The sequence below is a fragment of the Felis catus genome, chromosome D2, assembly GCF_018350175.1.
Source record: "Felis catus isolate Fca126 chromosome D2, F.catus_Fca126_mat1.0, whole genome shotgun sequence".
Classification (NCBI taxonomy): domain Eukaryota; kingdom Metazoa; phylum Chordata; class Mammalia; order Carnivora; family Felidae; genus Felis; species Felis catus.
Genome location: NC_058378.1, coordinates 53,761,719 through 53,782,276, shown reverse-complemented (window position 1 = coordinate 53,782,276; position 20,558 = coordinate 53,761,719). Strand labels below are relative to the sequence as shown.

The 20,558-nt window shown below is 42.2% G+C and overlaps 1 protein-coding gene and 1 long non-coding RNA gene across 6 annotated transcripts in view; one reads left to right on the top strand and one right to left on the bottom strand.

The window, feature by feature from the left end:
* Positions 1 to 14,957, top strand: part of LOC123380858 — a 194,410-nt gene extending 179,453 nt beyond the window's left edge. For both annotated transcript variants that reach the window (XR_006587182.1, XR_006587183.1), the window contains exon 4: positions 11,591 to 14,957. This is a non-coding gene — a long non-coding RNA (uncharacterized LOC123380858). The remainder of the gene's footprint in view (positions 1 to 11,590) is intronic.
* Positions 1 to 15,513, bottom strand: part of LGI1 (leucine rich glioma inactivated 1) — a 39,397-nt gene extending 23,884 nt beyond the window's left edge. Inside the window, exons 1-2 of one of the 4 annotated variants that reach the window (XM_019813556.3) lie at positions 14,956 to 15,513; positions 14,474 to 14,545 (exon numbers count right to left, since the gene is read on the bottom strand). In XM_019813556.3, coding sequence (XP_019669115.1) covers positions 14,474 to 14,545; positions 14,956 to 15,170 — 287 coding nt within the window. In that variant the 5' untranslated portion in view covers positions 15,171 to 15,513. The remainder of the gene's footprint in view (positions 1 to 14,473; positions 14,546 to 14,955) is intronic. The other 3 variants (XM_003994222.6, XM_019813557.3, XM_019813555.3) reach the window with 3 other exon arrangements.
* Positions 15,514 to 20,558: the final 5,045 nt, after the last annotated feature.

Below are 20,558 nucleotides of genomic sequence, written 5' to 3'. Positions count from 1 at the left end.
TAGTCTAGAATTTGCTCTGCACCTCTGGTCCTATGGGAACCTGTGAGGTCTCTGCCACTTCCTCTATTCTTAGGGAAGGAAAACATCAGGCATTTCCCCCTAGAGTTTTGGTAGAGGTGCACACAGGGATGTGTGTTGACCGATCTGACCTTGCCCCAAAGGTAATGCACTTATATCTCTTAGTCATCACCCTCATGAATTCAGTAAGAAAGGGGACTGTAGGAGGAATGAGGAAGACTTTATTTCCTCTCTGCAACCAAGGGAGTGTATGTTTCCTTACAAGGAGATTTAGGAAGACTGTACATACCAACTGTTAATTCCAGGCAGGCAATAGCTCATTCTTTAAATGATGGTTGTTGCCTTCATAATAGCCTATATTTCATAGATTCTTGCTGGATTATCTTATTTGGTCTTTGGAAAAACTCTGTGAAAGTGGTAGAGGAGATATTAATATCTGTTTGACAAGAGGAAACTGAGGATCAGAGGGCTGTGAAAAGCTTTGCTTAAGGTCATGAGGCCCAAGACTCCTTGTCCAGTGCCCTGGTATTGACACACCTGGTAGCCTGTCAGTATAGGGTCACATAATGACTTAATATCTACATTCTGGCGGACAACCATAACGCTGTTCAGCTCATAGGGATTTAAGAAATACAATGAAACAATAATCCCCTTTTTAAAGGAACTAATTAATGTAAGTAGTCTCAAAGTGATATTAAAACCTTTTAAACCTGTATTTTTTTTTCAAGTAAAGACTTTAAAACTTTTGAATGCAGTTTGGTGTATTCTGCTTATGAACACTATATGCTCATTGTAGAAATTCTGCAAAACACAGAAATGCTTAAAGGAAAAACTAAAGATTACATAATCATACTACCCAAAGATATTGATATGCATACATATGGTACATATTCTTTCTTTGCTTTTATTCTTAAAATGTTCTTTCCTACATAAAGATCAATGAACTATTACCTACATCTACCCCTTAAAAAATTTTTTTTAAACATTTGACTCCTTGATCCATTTGAGACTTACTTTTATGTATAATATGAGATGAGATACTGCCTTGATTCTTTCCTAAATACTTACCCAAATTTACTCAAAACCTTTTATTGAATAATTAACGCTCTTTCCATTTGTGAGTGTTGCTTCCTTCAAAGGTCTGCTATTTTATTGGTTTCCCAAGAATCAAATGTTGGATTTATTCATTATTCCAATTGCTTTCTAATTTATTATTTTGTCTAATTATTATTTATTTTCTCTTGTTTCCTTAGGATATTTAGCTTAGTGCTCAATTCATATGTTTATTCTTTCTGATTTAATATTAAAATATTTAGAAATATGACTTTACTTCTGATAATCTTTTTTTTAATGAAATATATACTTTTTATTGATAACACATATCACATCACCTTGTGAAGAATGCTCTGACCTTGGAGAAGAGCACTTTATTTTTTTTTCAATATATGAAGTTTATTGTCAAATTGGTTTCCATACAACACCCAGTGCTCATCCCAAAAGGTGCCCTCCTCAATACCCATCACCCACCCTCCCCTGCCTCCCACCCCCCGGTAATAATCTTTTCAAATTGCATATTTGATTTCCTCAAGCATTTAGAATAATATTCTTAAAATTCCCTATCAATGATAGTTTTTTTTAAAAAAGCTTTCATGATTTTATTGTTAATATCGCAGTAGGAACAGAGGATGGTATCTGAAAAGTATCTGCTAGCCTCAAGCTCCAGTTCCTCCCTCTGGTGCCTACATCCAACTGCTTAGATGGCAGGAGGGTGTGTGTGGGGGGGTCGCATGTCTTCGCAAGCAATAAATTAACACCAAGGCCATAAAATTGTTAGGGGGTTCCTGGTTGAATTCAAAAGCTAGGACCAGAGCATTTAATTCAAAAGGAACAAACAAGTGGGTGACAGGGTCAGCACGGAGCTCAGAGTCCTGAGGGAAACTGAGGTAACAACAGAGAAGTAAAGAAATGAGCAGAAGATCAGAGAATTAGGATCTAGCTACACTGGAAGAAGGTCAAGTTTCAGGCTGCCCAACGTCCAGCCAAGAGGCTGGAGATGGAAGTCCACAAGAGCAAAAGGACTGGGCGGGCACATGTGTTGATGCCAAGACTAATGGGCCGCTGAAGTGGTTTCCTGCCCTGGTTCCTCACCTCTCCAGGGACCGCAGGAGGAGCACACTGAAGAGGGAATCAGGAAGACTGGCTCTTAATTCCCAGAATTAACCATAAATACTCAGTGTGGCCTTGAGACTTCTCCTGGCTGTGTTGTCAAATGAGGGGGCAAGACAAGGTATTTTAGGTTGTTTCTAGCTTCAAATATATGTGAACCTATGCTTGTAGCATTGTGGGCTTCATTCATGGAAGAGTAGGACTGGGCTCTGCATGGGGAGCTGCAGATAGCTGAATAGGAGGAGTAATCCTGCTCAGAAAATCTCCCCTAGTCTCCAACCAGACTGCTGATCTGGCCATGTGCCAGCATCCCCTGACTCTAATGATACCTACTACTTCAAATTCCCTCTAGTCACTTGTGATATCTCGATTACCATTAGAATTTTCATTCACACATGAGTGGCCTGCATTGTGTCTTCTAGGCCAGAGCAGATTCTTCTGGCTATTTGGGGCGGGGGGGTGGTGGAGATGATTTAGGAGGGGCCTCCCATATAATGTCCCCTCAGTAAAGACTACTCTGCATGAAGAAGAAAAGAGTGAGCAGCCAGTACTTTCACTTGGAGATGGCATTAATCAGATATAGACTAGAGAATCTGGTTTCGAAGCTTGTAATTGTCACTTATTATGTACATGATACATAAAGTAGGTGAATCTGTTTCATCATCTGTCAAGATTGGAATTATGATAACAAAAAGACTTCCTGGAAGATTCTAAGAATTACATGAGAGAATGTACGTGAGCATGTCTCCAATGCTTCTGCCAGAGAATAATCAAAGAGCATAGACATAAAACATCAGATCTGGAAGAGCCGTTAGATATAGTGAAGAACCTTAGTTTTACTGCTAGGGAAACTGAGGTCTAGTGAGATTGTCACCTGTCCAAGAGAACTGTTATGGGCATCGTCCAAGGAATTAACCAGCCATGGGTAGTGTGTGTGACACAAAAACGCACAATTCCAGGCACATATGCAACATGTGTTATATATGCATATATAGGTAAATGAGAGATCAAGCCACACAGGCTATAAGCTGCTAGAAGATTTAAGGGCATAGCTGGAAAGCTTGCCAACTTGTTTAGAGCTCACTGTGCTTAAATGATTCAGCCCCTTCAGTTACTAATATTCTCCTTTATCTAAAAGAATAGGGCTGGTTGAATGATAATTAATGATAGGCTGATGATTCACTTTAGTTAAATGCACATATTCTAAGTGCATGTGCCATGTGAATAATTTACACTTGAATATTTAAAAATATGTTTTTAAGACAGGAAAGCATTAAAATGGGAAGCATCACACATGAGCACATTATGTCACAGTTTTTTGGTTTTGGGGTTTTTTGGTCTCTCATCCTTGCAAAACATTCTCAGTGCAATTCAGCTGACACTTAAGTAGACCACCACCTCTTCATCTGGATTGATAGGAAACAACCCTACTTTAGCTTCATGTAAATATGGTGGGAGGTGAGGGGCACTCCAGAGAGATATGTAGTTTACGTCCTCCTTTTTTTTTTTTTAATGTTTATTTATTTTTGAGAGGGGGGAGAGGCACAGAGAGGGAGACAGAGGATCCAAAGTGGGCACTGTGTTGACAGCAGAAAGTCCGATGCAGGGCTTGAACTCACGAACTGTGAGATCATGACCGGAGCAGAAGTTGGATACTTAACCAACTGAGCCACCAAGGTGCCCCCAATTCCTCTTTTTTAAGGTGAGAAAACAGGTCTCCATAAGTTAAGTGATTTACCTAAGGTCACATACATCTTTTATCAGTGGCAGGGCCAGGATTAGAATGTAGGTGTTAGAGTTGCAGGGATTCCCTTTGGAATATTCTTGGCATGCATACTAGCAAAGATTAGAGCATGGATCTACCTCATTGCTTTTATAGTCTATTACCTCTCATCCCAGGATAGTCAAACTTTTCCTTTCTAGGAGTTGGCATAACTAGTCAACAGCCCATCCTCCTGATGTGTGTAAATTCAGCGTGTATTGCCCTGGTCTTGAAGCACCAAGGAGAAGGGACTTAAATTTTAAGCCTATTCTGTGACAAGCCTCATCTTCAGCAGCTTGCCATCTATTAACTCATTTTAATCTTAAAATGAACACTTTAATTTAGGTTTTATATTCTCCTCTTAAAATATAAAGAAAAACCAAAGTGAGAGAGGTAAAGTAATTTGAAGCCTGTAACTGGCAGAGCTGGGATTCTGTGCTTAGACTGGTAATGGTCATAGGCAAGGCCACGCTTCCTCTTTTTAATCCCATCAGATCTGCCCACTTATCTGCTACAAATCTAGAACAGCCTTGCCCAGTTGTTCCCAGAGTATATTCCCTGAAATATGAGGCCTTTATAGGGTTGAGAGATTGTACATGAACAACAACAACAACAAAAATCCAAATAAGTCTGGGAAAAGTGAGTAAGTGAAGATAATTGAAGATAATCTTAATTACACTGATCTTTCTATCCTTAAACAGAGACTCTTCAAAAGGGAATGAAATATGCAATTTCCCAATTTTATTGATCATGGGACCCTTTTATCACTGAGCTTTATGTAAAACGAATATTCCACGGAACATACCCACAGAAATGTTGGATTAGCCATTTGGGAAATAGCTGTGATGGAACCTGCTCCAGACAAAAACGGTGAGAGTGTAGATTTAAGTTCAGGGGCATTTTTCCTTTAACATGCTGCAAGTGGTAATCTACTTCTTCAGGAAGATGGAGCACCCACTGGGAGGTGCCCAGAGAAGCTGTGTGTGCCAAGCTGCTTGACCAGGTGGACAGTGTGGCAGGGAGGCGTCCTCCCAGATCTCACACCCGATGAATCCACACTAACAAGATGGTCTGAGTTAGGCCTTATATGGAGATAAATGGTTTCATGTATCCTCCAAGATGGAATTCTTTGTACCTGCCTAAGCACTGCTAGCAAGGCTTTCTAAAAGAAGGTGGGGTACAAATAATTAATCTAATAAATAATATGCATACCAAAGGCATAGATTCCCAATATCCTATGAGATGTTAAGAAAAGTGAAATGACATGAAATAATTCCAGAGGCTTTTCTAAGCCCAAGTGTCTTGTGAATAGTCAAGGTGGGGGTAAAATGTGCAGTTTCCCAAATTTATTTGAGCACAGACACATTTCTTTCAGGACAGTTGTTCCACAGGACACAGGTTTAGAAAATGCTGGTCTAAGGCGTAACTTTAAAGTGTATAAGTCCTTTTTCATTTACTATTTTTTCCTCTCTCTCTTTTTTTTCAAGTAAGGAGACCAGAGCTTACACATACAAATGAGAGTTGAATCCTAGGGAAACGAGATGTTCTTGCCAGTAATGCTGCCACTCTTTCAAAGGGCTTTTGAAACTCCTTCTCATTAATTGTGTCCAGGAATCAGGACACATTCCCCTGAATACCCTCATTAATGGCAAAGTTTGACCCTTTGAGAGGGGGTTGGATTTTGGGAACAGAACTGTGCAAAGTCAAGCCCGGTGATTCATGTTCAAGAGGAAGTAGACGAAAGTAATTAAAAGTGAGGACATGGGTTTAAACTCCAGATGTGCCACTTAGAAAGGGTGAGACATTGAGGAGGTTACCTAAAACCCTTCTAGGACTCAGTGCTTCCTCTGTGGAATGGAGGTAATCATACCCCCTCATAGGGTTATTGTGATGATGAAGTTAAAAAGAGAGAGAGAGAGAGAGAGAGAGAGAGAGAGAGAGAGAGAGATTTATAAAGTGCTTAGCATCAGGCAATTCAAAAATGACAAACACCCCCTAAAAAGACTGCCTGGTTTTACTGCATGGCTTGTAAAGTGGCAGCAAAGACAATTCTCAGAGAAGGACCTAGAAATGCTTCACCATGGAAGCATAGAAGGGAGGAATCTATGACCTTCCATAGGAATTCGCTGCAACTCCAGAGTTATTTATACATACAAATTCTTGTCTGTTTATTTTTTTTAAAGGCTCGTTGCTTTTTAATCACACCTGACACAGGCAAACACTTGCCATCTCGCCATGCAAACAGGCACAATTCCTTTCTAGTCCCTGCCCATGGGAGGGATAGTGAAATATTGTTTTATCATCAGCCACCATGAGAAATTGAGAACTACATTATTATTTTAATAATGATTCTATAATAGTCAATTCCATATTATGAGGCTCTTTCATTTAACAATCCAATTTACTGGTTTGTTAGAACTGATACAATAAATTTTGTCCATTTCTTTAACAAGACCACTTTCTATATTATAATTTAAAGTAACTCTATTTGTAGAATAGAACAGAATACAATAGAATTGTTTTAAGCCAGGAAGACGCCTTAGTTAATTGAATGTAAAGGTTTCAAAATGTCAACTTACATTTTATTTGGTGTTTATCCTTTAAAAAAAATCTGCTTCCAGATTTTTGCCTTTTCCTGAAAATAAGGAAAATATGACCCCATGTTCATGTACCATATTCTCATCAGCAATAATCAGTTGGAGCGGAGGATGTCATTTTTAGGCAAGGCATGCCTTCTCTGGTTTACCCCAGTCACTACCAGGCCCTAAGGTCTTATACCCAGCTGATTCCTTTATTTATGCTACCACCCAACCCCCACTGGCATTTGAGTTTGAGAACCATAATTGGTCTATCTCTGGTATTCTCTACATATAAAATCTGAGGCCCATGGACATTTTGTGACCAACCCAAGTTCAGAAAGCCCATTAATGGCTGAACTGGATTTGAAACAAATGTCTTCTAGCGCAGACTTCTTTCTATCCTGTCACAGAACCACTCATCTGAATACTGGTCAGCGTTCATTATTTTGAACAAAATCATGTTTTACAAAATGTGGTGCATTTTTTTCATGAGGAGGAAGTGAGAACATTCTGCTTCCTCTCTGTCCCTGACCCCAACAAAGGTAAATAGTTTATGTTTTCTGTCAGAAGTATTTGAAGGAAAGATTTCTTAGCAGGTTCTGATGGAGACCTATGCGTAGAACAACAAAATTTTGAATCTAGGATCCTAAGCAAACCCAGCCCATACAATCGGATGCTAATCTGATGTTGTGGTCAGTCAAATTAAAGTGATTTTCAGTGCTCGCTTCAGCCCCATATATACTAAAGTGATTTTCAAAAACTATAATAAAAGCTAACATTTAATATTGACTTACGGGCACAGTGCCAAGTACTTTATTTTTCATTTTTGAATGAAGATTTTTTTGCTTTATTGCTCCATTTAATCTTTACTGTGATCCTGTGCAATCTATGATTAGTACCCATTTTGCAGATACAGATAATGAGGCTCGATAAAACTTGCCCCAACTCATAGAACTACTAAGCAACAGAGTGGAAACTGAACCCATGTTTATTTCACCATAAAACCTGTGTTCTTTGCTACTTGCCACATTGCCAGCTCTCCAGGGTTAGCCATTTGGATATCACAGCTGTCACCACAAAGCCCCTTCAATCATTCTGTAGCCTATATCTCAACAGTTGGCACAAGTCACCATCATCACCAATCAACTGGATATCATTTTGAACAAAATGAGAAAGCCAATCAAGACTGGCTTATAATAGGGGCACCCGGGTGGCTCAGTCAGTTGAGCATCCAACTTTGGCTCAGGTCCTGATCTCATGGGTCAGGTCATCTCATGGTTTGTGAGTTCATGTCCTGCATCAGGCTCTGTGCTGACAGCTCGGAGCCTGGAGCCTGCTTCCGATTCTGTGTCTCCCTCTCTCTCTGCCCCTCCCCTGCTCACGTACTGTCTCTCTCTCTCTCTCTCTCTCTCTCTCTCTCTCTCAAAAATAAATAAACATTAAAAAAATTTTTTTAAAGACTAGTTTACGATAAAATTGTTTAAAAAAGAGACTACATTATGATACATTCAAAATCAGGCAATTATAATTTACCTTATTAGGGATCTCTGTTAACTGAGAGCTGCATATCAGGTCAGGGAGGGAGGTGACACTCATCTCTGTGTCCCTAACAAAGTCCAATGCTATGCCTGTTGCACAGCAGAATCCAAAAATGTGTTTATGAAATGGGAAACTTTTTGCTTTCATTTTGTTACTGCTTGCCACGATGCAATGAATAAATACTTTTAGCTAAGCAAATACAAATAAGTCAAAAAGGAAATTACCCTATGTTAATGAATTTTTTTTTCATCTTCATACTCTTTAAGCTTAGGCAACATTTCCCTTTGGATGTCTTGTTGGACAGGAGAATGGGGGAATTTTACCCTTCACAAGAGAGAAGCTAGTTGACCTCCAGAATCAATAGAGAACCTGGGAGAAATATTTGATTTCTTACATGTCAAAGGCCTAGTAGAAGTCCAAGTGGGACAGAAGAGACTCAGGCAGTGCGTCTCAGGAAAGGCTTTGAAAGCTTTGCCTTTTACGCTCTGGTATACTGGAAATCTCTGGTGAAGTTTAACATCATAACACCATGCTTTTTTCCTTTCCTTTTTTTTTTTAAAGTATAATTTATATGTACAAATAACACACCTGACACAGAAGAGAGGATTGGGACAGCCCAGGAGTAGGTGTGAAGAGACGGGGCGGGGGAGGGGGGGTGGGAAGCATAAAGAAAGTGAAGAGGCAGAGAACAGGGAGGACGGGGTCTCCAGGTAAACTTCTACTGGCCCTGGCCTCTCCTGGGGAAGAGGATGTGGCCGTGCCTCGCAGTCTGCCTTCCACTATTTTGTTCTGGTCCCAAAGGCAAGGTAGTTTCTTGACTAGACTCTCTGCCTGACCCATTCAAATTTAGTCTATATCTAGGTCTTCAGGAGGGAGGAGGGTAGAAGTCCTCCAGTAACCTGAACCTCAGAGCCAGGGGCCCCCCACATTGTGTTCTATCCCACACTTTCTAGGTCAACCTGGGTCCCTAGGACAGATTGGGGAGCTTCTCTTTGGCTTGAGAGAATATCACCCAACCATTACTCTCTTTGTAGGAACAGTCCTTGGTTCCTAGGGAAGGGGGACGATTCCCAACTTAAGATGCCAATATGCAGGAGGGAACTGAGAGGGTGCCTGGGTGGCTCAGTTGGTTGAGCTTTGGCCTCAGCTCAGGTTATGATCTCGCAGTTTGTGAGTTCAAGCTCTGCGTTGGGCTCTGTGCTGACAGCTCAGAGCCTGGAGCCTGTTTCAGATTCTGTGTCTCCCTCTCTCTCTGCTCCTCCCCCGCTCGTGCTCTGTCTCTGTCTCTCTCAAAAATAAACATTAAAAAAATTTTTTTTAAAAAAGGAGGGAACTGAGTCGGTGAACAACACCTTTATTCTGAGGCTGAAGAAGATCTCTTCACTTTTTTTTCTTTTTTGGTTCAGTTCACTTTCTAGCTCTCCACACAATTAGCTCATGTGAAATCTGATAGGGTACACCAAACATGAAAAAGGATGTGACTATCTACTGATAGGAAAGCAAGAGTATTAAGCATAAAATCTGCGAAAATATGGATTGAATCCAACAAATAACATGCTTAGTCCAGACTTACAACATCTGGGCTCTTTTGTAGGACCTTGGCTATTGATAACCCTCCATGATGTCCAGAGACATGGGGCAGATACAAGCACAAAGAACTCTAGTAAGTGACAGGAAGAACGAGAGACATCTGTAAAATCTATAGAGCTTGAGAAAATAGAGGTCAGGGAATGAGGTACTTCAGTCTGGTATAAATGGAGCCAAGGGAGAGAGAATGTGTGTGTGTGTGTGTGTGTGTGTGTGTGTGTGTGGTCAATATTATGAGAGATGACCCTGGACCAATAGCCAAATTCTATTAATACCAATTCAGATGTTCAGTCTTTCTCTGTTTCTAGGGAAACATTAAACATTTCCAAGCACAAGTGTGACTTGATGAGATCTGTGTTTCAGGAAAGTAACACTAACGGAGGAGGGTTAAACAGGCACCCAGTGCACAAACTCCCACAGTGGCCTGAGGGGTGAATTGCAGCCTCATTCAGGGCCCTGGCCCTGGGGTGAAGAAGAGGTGGCAGGTTCTCATCCTGTTTGAGAGAGGACTTGTCTGGTTGGAAGTGGATAGTGAGGGATAAGGGGCTGGTAACTCCTAAGTTTCTTGCTTGAATAATTGAAAGGATGAAATACACTTTCAGAGAAAACATTGGTTGTACAGGGTCAGCTTGCAGTCACAACAATTAATTAATTAAAAAGCTCAAAATCAGATCTATGGGTCCTTAGGCAAGTTGTAGACAGAACAACCTAGTTAGCTGGCTGAAATTTTTACTTCTTGGTCTATTGTGGGGGGGAGGGGCATCAGCTGGGCATAAACCAAAACAGGCTCATCCACAGCCAGCAAATAATTCCTCTAGAAGCCCTCTTAGCTTTTAGGTCTGGCTTGAGTACTCATCAAAGAGTGCTACATATGGGGCACCCGGGTGGCTCAGTCGTTAAGCGCCCAGCCAGGTCACAATCTCATGGCTGGTGAGTTTGAGCCCAGTGTCAGGCTCTGTGCTGACAGCTCAGAGCCTGGTGCCTGCTTCGGATTCTGTGTCTCCCTCTCTCTCTGCCCCTCCCCTGCTTATGCTCTGTCTCTCTCTCTCTCCCTCTCTTTCTCAAAAACAAATAATCATTTAAAAAAATTAAAAAAAAAAAGAGTGCTACATTTTTCTTAATCTTGTAACCTAAGGATGAAAGGGGGCTGATCACTGCAAAGAAGAGATAGGCCATGGATATATTTTCCCAGACAAAGAATATTTTGAAGGACTAAACGATAAAACCTTAATAAGGATGGACTTATTATTTACCTTGTTCATGGCATTTGCTTTTTCCTTATTTAGTTTTTTTACTTCTTATGGACTATGTACTTGTGTGCCGATTGTGGATTAAGAAAAGAAATAGTGATGTTTTTGATATCTTCTCCCCCACAAGGATCAATTCTATTGCTTCAAACAAGATCAAATCTCATTGGAATAAATAGAATTTTTTTCTGACCACACTGAATTCTTATATATATAGCATGATACTAAAATCAACCCTGTAATTTATTCTCTGCATATAGCACTCTCATAAGAATTGGAGGGATTTAGTTTATTAAACATTTTATAAATGAAGGGAAATGTAGCCACATTTTATACTCTTCAGTTAGAATTTTACTTCTGGAATGAGCCTTTATCATTGGGGATTTCAGTCTGTAATTGAGAAGAACAGGGCTTTAATGTGTGAAAACACATTTCTGTAAATTGCATTCACTCCAAGCACTGTTCTCCACCGCTAAAATCAAACCCAAGTGAATAATCATTCTCCTTGGTTATGCTTCGTGACTGGCCCTATGGAAAACATGAATGAAATTGCATTTTCTTAGGCAAAGTTTTGTTACTGTTGCTGCTTAAAACCGTAAATAAGACATTTTCAAAATGTTTTGTACAACTAATTTGATGATTTTCTTTTTTTTGTGTGTGTGATAATTCTATTCTTTCTCTCCTCTCTACAGAGTCTGGGCTTTTGCTGTTCTTACTCTCCCATGCACATTGCCAGCCATGGCCTACCAGGATCTTTTCCCCCAAAACACGGTATGCAACTTAAGGAGGCACTGCGTCCGTTTCCCTCACTACCCGGAGCTGACATTTCAAAAAGTACTTCTCATCATGCTTCTGCAGAAGGTCTGAAAAAGCCATAACAAAATTATCAGATTGTTAGCGTGGATGATGGGAATGGGTCATTTCTTTTCCCTTTTCAAAAACAGAGCAAGAAACCGACTGTGTTTGTGTGTCAATCAAGCAGAACTGAGTCTGAAGTTTGCATCTTCACAGGATATGACAGGTCACTCCACAGTCACAAATGCTTTAGAATTCATTGCAAAACACAAGCAATGGCTGGTGTGATCCAGGCCTCGTTTGATGGCAAAAGTCACGCAAAGGCAAATTCAGGCCCCTTTGTCTTCATGTTCCACGGGGAGTTGGCAGCCCACATGGGTTTTTCAGGGCACTGGATGGCCCTACCCCATAGGGCCACTCTTCCTGTCTGTGACCCATCTAGTCCCATCAATGTTATGATTATGGCACAATTCGTATTTGGAGCCTTAGAATTTATTTCCTCCTCAGTGAAAGTCAGCTTATTAGACCCTTTCCTGAGGAGCAGGAAGCAGAGAACATTGGGCAGGAAGAATAGGGAGCAAAATCTTTAGGAAACAGGGTCCTGAGATCAGAGACAAACTTTGACACCTGACATTTTTGCATAAGCTCTGCCCTGGCACAAATCTGCCATGTTGAGGTTAGCCAATGTGAGTTAAGTAAGGACATACCGGGCAAGAATCACTCGCCCTTTTGTTATTTCTGAAACTTGAACTGCTTTTAGAAATAAGGGCTGGAATGTTCCATAGGAACTCAGAGCATGGGACACAGGGGCATGGCACACACTCGGTGTGGGCTATTTAAAAACCAGTTCCTTGGCTTCCCTCTGTGATTCTAAATACGTGGAATCACATTACCCCGCAGCAGCCGGTAACTATTCCTATAACACTGTCCGGCATCTGTGCCTGTGAGGCTGGTCCTCCAGCAAAAACAAAGTAGGGGCGTTCTGACTGATGGGGTTGCTCTATCCAGGTTTTCTGTGTCACAGCTAATGTCTATTTAGTGTTGGAATATTAGTATGTGTTGACCGACCCTTCTTCAGTTTTAAGGACTGATCTATTTAACTATCCTGGGGGAAGGAGGTGCCTCAGCTCATCAAAAGGATGCTTTTTAAATGAGCCATTTATTTATTTAACAAGTGGACAACAGAAGCACAATGTATCGCGTTTTCAGATACAACCAATTCTTAGGCTATAGAAGGATTCCAACACTGGAGACTTTGCCTCTTCATGTGCTCTTTGCCTGACTCTTTTTTGGGTCTGTTTGATGTGTAAACACTTCCTCTAATCACACCACTAGCCATCAATCAGGTAAATCCCTTAAGAATATTCTACTCAATTGTGTATCACTCAAAGACATTAGCTGGTAGAAAGACATTAGCCAACATTGTTACATAATGTCATAACACCTGATCGGGGTTGTGAATCAATGACATAGACAAACCAGTTTTGGGATTTCATATAGATAAAGCAATATATTAACAGATGTAACCGAGTTTTTTTTTTTTAGCTTTATAGCTTTATGTAAAAAATTAAACCTCCACCTTTTGTAAAATGTGTAAACAATTTTTCATACCTGATGCCAAGCATTTTATCTACTTAAATCTTGATTATCTCTGGTAACACTCCTTCAATGCATTATCACCTCCATTTTACAGATGAGGAGACTGAGGCTCAGAGAGATTTAGTCATTTGCACAAGATTCCATGTCTAGTTTCTAATGAATAGTGGGGTTAGATTTATACAGTTCTCTCCAATTTCAAATCATGCTGTTTGTCTCTCTATATATAACTTAAAACAGCCAAGATGGCCAATGAAGGCAAGAAAACAAAAAACAAGCAAGCAAAAAACTTGGGTCCTGAATCATGCAGTTCAGATAGCCAAAACTCAGTTGATTGACAATTGGCTAAATTTCCTCCTGGACCCATGTCACTACAACTCTAATCTGTTGCCTGATACCTGAGTACCAGGGGACCTCTTGACCCTCACGTGGTCCTGCTCTAAGGACTAGCACTCCAATGGCCCCAACATTACACGTCCGAACAAATTACACATGTGATATTGTGCCTGTGGAGAAATCTGATTTCTTAGTCGAATATTGTTTTTTGACTGTTTCGAGACATAGACTGAATATGTGGTTCCCTCGTGGCTAACTCAAAACATACAGCAAAGACTAATCCTTTGCACTATCCTATATTAATATTTTCCTTCCCTCCTTGTAAGTTATAAATTACAGGAGATTAGAAAACAATCTCACGAGAGCTAATATATTAAGGAGTTACCTCGAAGGAACCCGGATTTGTTTTTCCCCACATGGTAAATCATACAGGGTAGCAGCCAGCCCCAGATCCCTGGGAGACAACATCTTGAGCGCATATGTTACGCAGGGTTCTGTATGGACTAATTCAAAAACTCCAGGGCGAAATAAGCAAAGTTCCCAAGTCAAAAATGAAAGTGAAATAGTGGCATGGAATTGGGATCATTGTTGCAAACATTCCAACAACTTCATAAATAGCCATGAAAGTAGACAGCATTACAGGTTAGCAAATGTACCCTTGCAAGAAACAACCTGCACTGCCCATGTCAAGTCGCAAACAAACCCAGCTACCTCTTACTTTACTGATATTCTTTTTCTTTCCAGAAACACAGTCACATTTGACAAAATTAATATTGAGATCGCTTTACTAGAGGGCTTATCCAAATATATGCTATATTAAAAATAGTCATGATATAAATATTTCTCACAAGAGCTGCAGCGATGGTGTGAATAAAAAACTCCCTTCTGAGATTTCAGTAAAACCAGATCTCACAAAGGATCTGAAAGAAAACAAACAAAAAACAAACAGACAGACAGACACAAAGAGACACACACACACACACACAGAACAAACCTTATGTTAATCCGGTTTAGCAAAACAGTCACTATTTTGACACTATTTTATGAAGTACGATACTGTTCCTTCCCAGATGAAGTAGGAGAGATGAATCGGCTACAGGTTTCCCACAATAATGTTCAGGGGTTGGGGGGGTCTCTAAGCAGGTTCCATAGCAGCTAATAAAAATCAAAATTTCTAAATGCAGCAAAATGTTAGCATTGTCAAATGGCCAAGCACGCAAGAGGAATTTCTCTCTCCATGCCCTCCTACCGATACATACAAAAAGCCCCAAATACATCGGCTGGAATTTTTAAATCGTAAATTAGATATCAAAATGCTTACGGGCCTTACAATGAGATAACATCAGGAGGAACGGTGCGTGGAATGGATCTGGCATTCTCACATAAAGCATTATCTTTGGTACAAGTACACACGGCAGGGCATTTTGGCTTCGCTGGTTTCTTCCCCTCAGTCAGCAAAAGCGCAGATAAGAGACATAGGAAATAAGCGATTCTTTTCAGGGGGATGCAGGCATTTCCCATCCTTTGGCTTCTCTCTGATTCCATGCAGTCGAAAAAATATCCCCAAACATGAACAGGGCTTCTGGAATTCAGCTGGTGATTGTCTTGCTCTGAGACCAGGTCACACAGGAGTCCACCCTTTTCCTTTGCCTCTCTGTATCTCTGCTTTTCAAACCGGGGACCTGCAGCTGATTCGTGAGCTGCTCTTCGCTCCAGCAATGCGCTGCTCCGGGAAGAGACCTGTGAGGTGCTGTGTGATGGGAGGGACCCAACGGCTGGAGGAGAGAGCCGACTTGCATCACCACGAGAACACTGAGCACAGACCAGCCTTCAAAGGCAAAGTGAAGTGATGTAACAGAAAATAAACAGCGTTCCGCTTGCACGGGGAGGCTCTTTAATTGTTACCAAAAATAGGATGGCTTTCTGTCTTATTAGTGGGTGGGTGGGTGGGAGCAGTCATCTTGTATCAGATCTCGGCAGTCTCAGAAACCTCTGGGAATTTGCTTTGCATGTAGCAAACCAAAAACTCGCTTTGGAGCCAGCCCTGGCTGGAAAAATGAAGTTAAATGAAACTCTCTCCCTCTGCAGCATTTGGCTAAAACCTTGGTAGTTTTTGCTGAATCCACCTGACTGATGCCATCGTTGAAAGACAAATGAGAACACATGGAGAATGTGACTTTCAGGGAATGAATGTGAGTAAATACTTTTCTGACACTTATCAACAGTTATGAATTATTGGTTATCATAATACCTCCCTCCCCCCCATATGTAAGCCATCCTCTCCTTCCCCAATGAGGTGTGGAGATGGCAGTGTGGACTGCCTCTGTGCATAATCCACTTTCCTCATTTCTCACTCCCCCTGTGTTAGTAGTGGAACCAGAAGCCTGAAAGAGCTCCCTGCCAGCAGGAGGCAGCCAACTTTGGCTTCTCAGGGCCCTGAAAAGATCCTGGTTTAGCCCAGGAGGCTCAGACAGGGTGGAGGAAGCACTGGACTAAGAGCCGGAGACCTGGCGTTGAGGTCCCAGTTCTGCCATAAACTAGCTGATATTATCCCTGCATCTGTTCCCCTGCCTGTGAAATGAGGATGGTCGCCAAGGTGTTCCATAAATATTATGAACATTAAATCAAAACGGTAGGCTACGTTACTGTCACATTTGATGGAAAAGAGAATGTACCCTTGGAATAGGAAATTAATTTAAAGAAGAAAAAAAACCACAACAGTCCTTGACATTGGGATAGGGCGGTATAGTCCAAGAGGGTGGGAAGACCCTTAGCTTGGAGGACACGTTGGAAAATAAACTGTGGGTCCTCTTACCATGCTGAAGTCGGCTATCCCTAGAGCTGGCACAGCTGGCCAGGGGATGTCAGTCTGCAATCCTTTCTCCTGCTCAGCTTCTTAGCGGAGAAATGTTCTTAGGAACATTTGAGCAAAGGTGTGATTATGACATAAACTCAACCTCTATGGGAGCTTGATGCATTGTCAGTTTACCCAGCCCCCCTTTCCCTCGCATCACATGCTCATGCCTATCACTTGTTTAATCTCTATAAACTCTGGAGGCGGGAGGAGGGGGGGGGGCGGGGGGGGGGGGGCGGGGGGGGGGCGGAACAGCAAAGGCATGTTCATTCTTGTAGCTGATTTCTGTCTGTTTACCCAGAAGACTGAAAGCTTCATGAAGGGAGGCACCCAGTGCCTGGACAGCGTTGTGCACAAAGTGTGCAAAAAGGAAGCCTTCTAGAATGACAATGGAGCAGAGAAGCTATTCATGGTCAGGACATGCTCATCCAAAGAAATGTCACATCACATCTCAGAGTTACAATAGAGGGATCTGATCTCATCAAGGGAGTCTGGGGACAGTTCCCTAAAGAAGTAATGATTAAACTGAGTTTCCAGGTAAGAGGGAATGAAAGAGAGAGTGGGAGCATTCTAGGTAGGGCAAACAGACACAAGGGCCTGGCCTCCCCCCAGGGAGCAGCGGACACCCCTCCAGTGTTTTAGGAGTGGTTTAATCTGGTTTGTGCTTCAAAAGGACCAGTAGATTATTATCATTCAGCCAGTTTTTGAGGGTATATAAATATGTTGCATTTTTACAGAAAAGGAAAAAAAAAACCCTCAATCCAAGATAAGTAATGATTTTAGAATAGATTCTACTAATGTTTCACTGTCAAAGTCTCTGTAGAGAGGGAGGGAGGGAGGGAGTATATGAGAGTGTTTTTAGACTGTGACCCATGGGCAAGCCCTACTTGAAATGGTAAAAGTGTCACTTAAAAGTTGGCTGCAAGCCAGATTTTTGTAAATTGCATCCTGCTTCAAGTGCACAGTGGAAATTTGCTCCATAAAAATAATTATGTGGTAAAAATTTTATAGAGGATTGTTTTTATTCTTACCACCCATCCCCTAACTTATCTGACTTGTAAATGATGCATTTTGTAATTATAAAATAAAGACCCGGAGAACTTTCAGGAACCTTGGAGTTCTCAGATTCGATCTCCAAAATGTTATAGATGAGGAAACTGAGTTACTGAGAGGTCATTCGGACGGTTAGGAGCAGAGCCACCACTCTGTGTGGGGTGACACCATCACAGATACCTGGTTAAACTGATCGATGTGGTTAAACAGGGTCATTCGCTCCCTGTGTTTCCCCGTCAAATGTATCAAATTATCAAGATTGCTTGATCAGACCTTGGCTTTGTACTCTTTAGACATGGTCAAAGAAAGTGTGAGCAGTCTTTTATTTTTGACTTGAGTAAGCCAGAAGGGCAAATGGATGAGGGAAAGAAATCATATCCATAACTTCACTTTGCCGCTATATGTATCTGGTGGCTAAGTTTGTCAGCTCAAGTGGAAAAAGGACCATGGGGAGGGGAGTGGGGACTCTAAGGACAAATTACAATGGGCATTCTGAAAAGACAGTAACTTTTTCTTTTTCTATGGCATTTAAAGCCCAGACTTGAATTCCCTATTCAATGAAAACACCCACTAACCCACTAAGATCAGGCAAAATGTTAACCCTGTCATGTAGATTGCTAATGGCCTTTTAGGAAAGACAAAGTCCTGACTGAAGGATTGGATCTGAGGAGGGGGCTAGGGAGAGCAGTTTACCATGCTGAAGTCTTAGGGGGCCTGGCAAGGGGGCTCTTATTGCTGATGACACTTCCCCCTTCTCCAGGAAGCCCTGGTTGGGCTCAGAGAGTTGTGGGAATCGGGAGGATGGAGGCTTAGGAGTTTCCACGAACTCAGACACCTTTAGATAAGGTTTGAGAAGCCACCTGTGGATTGCGGTGGGGACCCTGGGAGATTGGCCTAGAAAGGATGAAAGCAGAGCTGGCAGGAGGCCCAGGGGGTCTGGGAGGCCAGGCTGAGGAAGGCTCGATGCCAGGCCCAGCCTGGAGGAGTAGCTGAGTGGGTCCAGGGCTGGCTCTGCGTTTTGCCAGCCGTGTGACTACAGGCTACAATTTAAGCTTTCTAAGCTATAGTTTTCTCCTCTGTAAAATGAGGATAATAATAATATACATCACACAGAATTGTTGGCAGAATTAAATCCAGTAATGTATCCAAAGTGTTTAGTATGGGGTACATGGGAAAGATTTGTCATCATCATCATCGTTGCTACAACAGGACTTGAACTCTGAACATGTGACTCCTGATACCTGGGAAGCAAAGCTCTCAAATAAAAATGGGTTTATCTTAAGTCTGTATTCACTCTAGGAAGCAGGCACTTCTGGGCAGGATGACAGACTGTGGCCTTGCCAAGAGTCTATTTGCATAAAGCAACCAAGGATCCTCCTGGGAAAGAAAGAACTCACCAATTTGGGTGAGACTACGACATCGAAACTCAGTCCAAGGACAAGGTCCAGAGCTGGAGAAAAAGAAGGTGCTTCTAAACACGGGACAAAGATTGTTTTCAGCCTTCTGCCCTTGAACGTGTGTAAGTTAGAAGGGGTAAGAGGAATCTGCTTGGGATCCCTGTCACAGAGGGGGTTCTCTCTAGTTTAGTGGGCATCGCGGCATTGCAGGCGGGTGCTGTGAGGAACTGCACACAGCGCTGTGGCACTGGAGATACAAGACCAACAGCGTCCCCATGCAAGTGCATAACTCAGATATCACCAAAGTCACCGGGCTTTCCACCAGGAGCAGCTCAACACTAGTGACCCAGCAGCAGTGACAGCCCCACAGAGGAGTTGGTGGATGATCCCAGCAGGAGCCAGAGCACAGGAGAAGGGAAATGAGGATCTGGTGTGTGTTTGGGAGCATGTGTGTGACGTTCCCTGGGCATCCTCAGAAACTGGACAGGGCCTTTGTGGGGGAGCTGGAGATTCTGGGAGAGCTGATGAAAGCAGAGTGAGAGAGGAACAGCCTGTGCTGGTTCTGATTCCAGCTCTCCCATCCGGCTGGTGTGGCCTAGGAAACACGCATTATGCAAGTAAACAAATCATTATTATGAGCCTTGAAAGATGCAGCTTGGCCCTGCCTCCTTTTACAAACACTCACACATGCAAATGGTGTCAGTTCGTGTGCGCGCACGGTTGTGATGTAAAATGTTTCTTAGAGTCTATGACCAAAAAGAAAAAAGAAAAAAAAAAGAAAGAAAGAAAATGAAAATGCTTCATTAGAGAGTGCGTAAGATCTTCACCGCCCCAGGAGTCTGTGAAATGTCGATCTCAATTTCAATAAATTCCACTTACTGATTGAGGGCAGTAAATAGACCAGTTAGAATGCCATTTCTGTTATTCACTAGCTGTGTGACCTTGGGCAAGTTGCTTAGCTTCTCTGTGCCTCACTTTCTACGTTGATAAAGTAGCAAGAATACCATCTTTGCATTGTTGATATTAAGATAAGTGACAATGCACGTGGAAGGCATGTCACAAAGAAGGCATTCAGCTACTGATAGTTCTGCCAGAAAGTAGATGAGAAGTAGGCGAGGGCAGTGAGCAGAGGACCAGATTTTGAAGATTGCTTAGAAGGAGTGTGTCACTTAGGACTCTTTGGAGAAAGTGTCAGACATTGACTCTGCCAACCTTAGCATAAAAGGCCCTTATTGCCATGGTGATAGAGTGACTGGCAGAATCCAGGGAAGGGCTGTCCAAGCAGACTTCAGAATGGAGAAACTTGAGGGAGCTTCGGAATCTAGGTAGAAGGAGGTAAGGGACAAGGTCCTCAGGTGCATGCACTCTAACCAGTTCTTATCCCCATGTTCCTCCCTGAAGGAGAGAGCCCGGTGGGCTGATCTGGGGTCAGGTACCCACCCACTTGCCACGGGAAAGCAGGACACATTGGCAGCAACCCCACCCCCACCAAGAGTGGACACAGTGGCAGGGGGGTGGCACCCCAAAGGAAACTTTGGTACTACTACCAGGAGCAGAGAGGATGGCTGCTGGGTAGGCAAAACCCAGGAATACTCACTACGGATGGGATGTGTGCCAGTATCTGTCCGC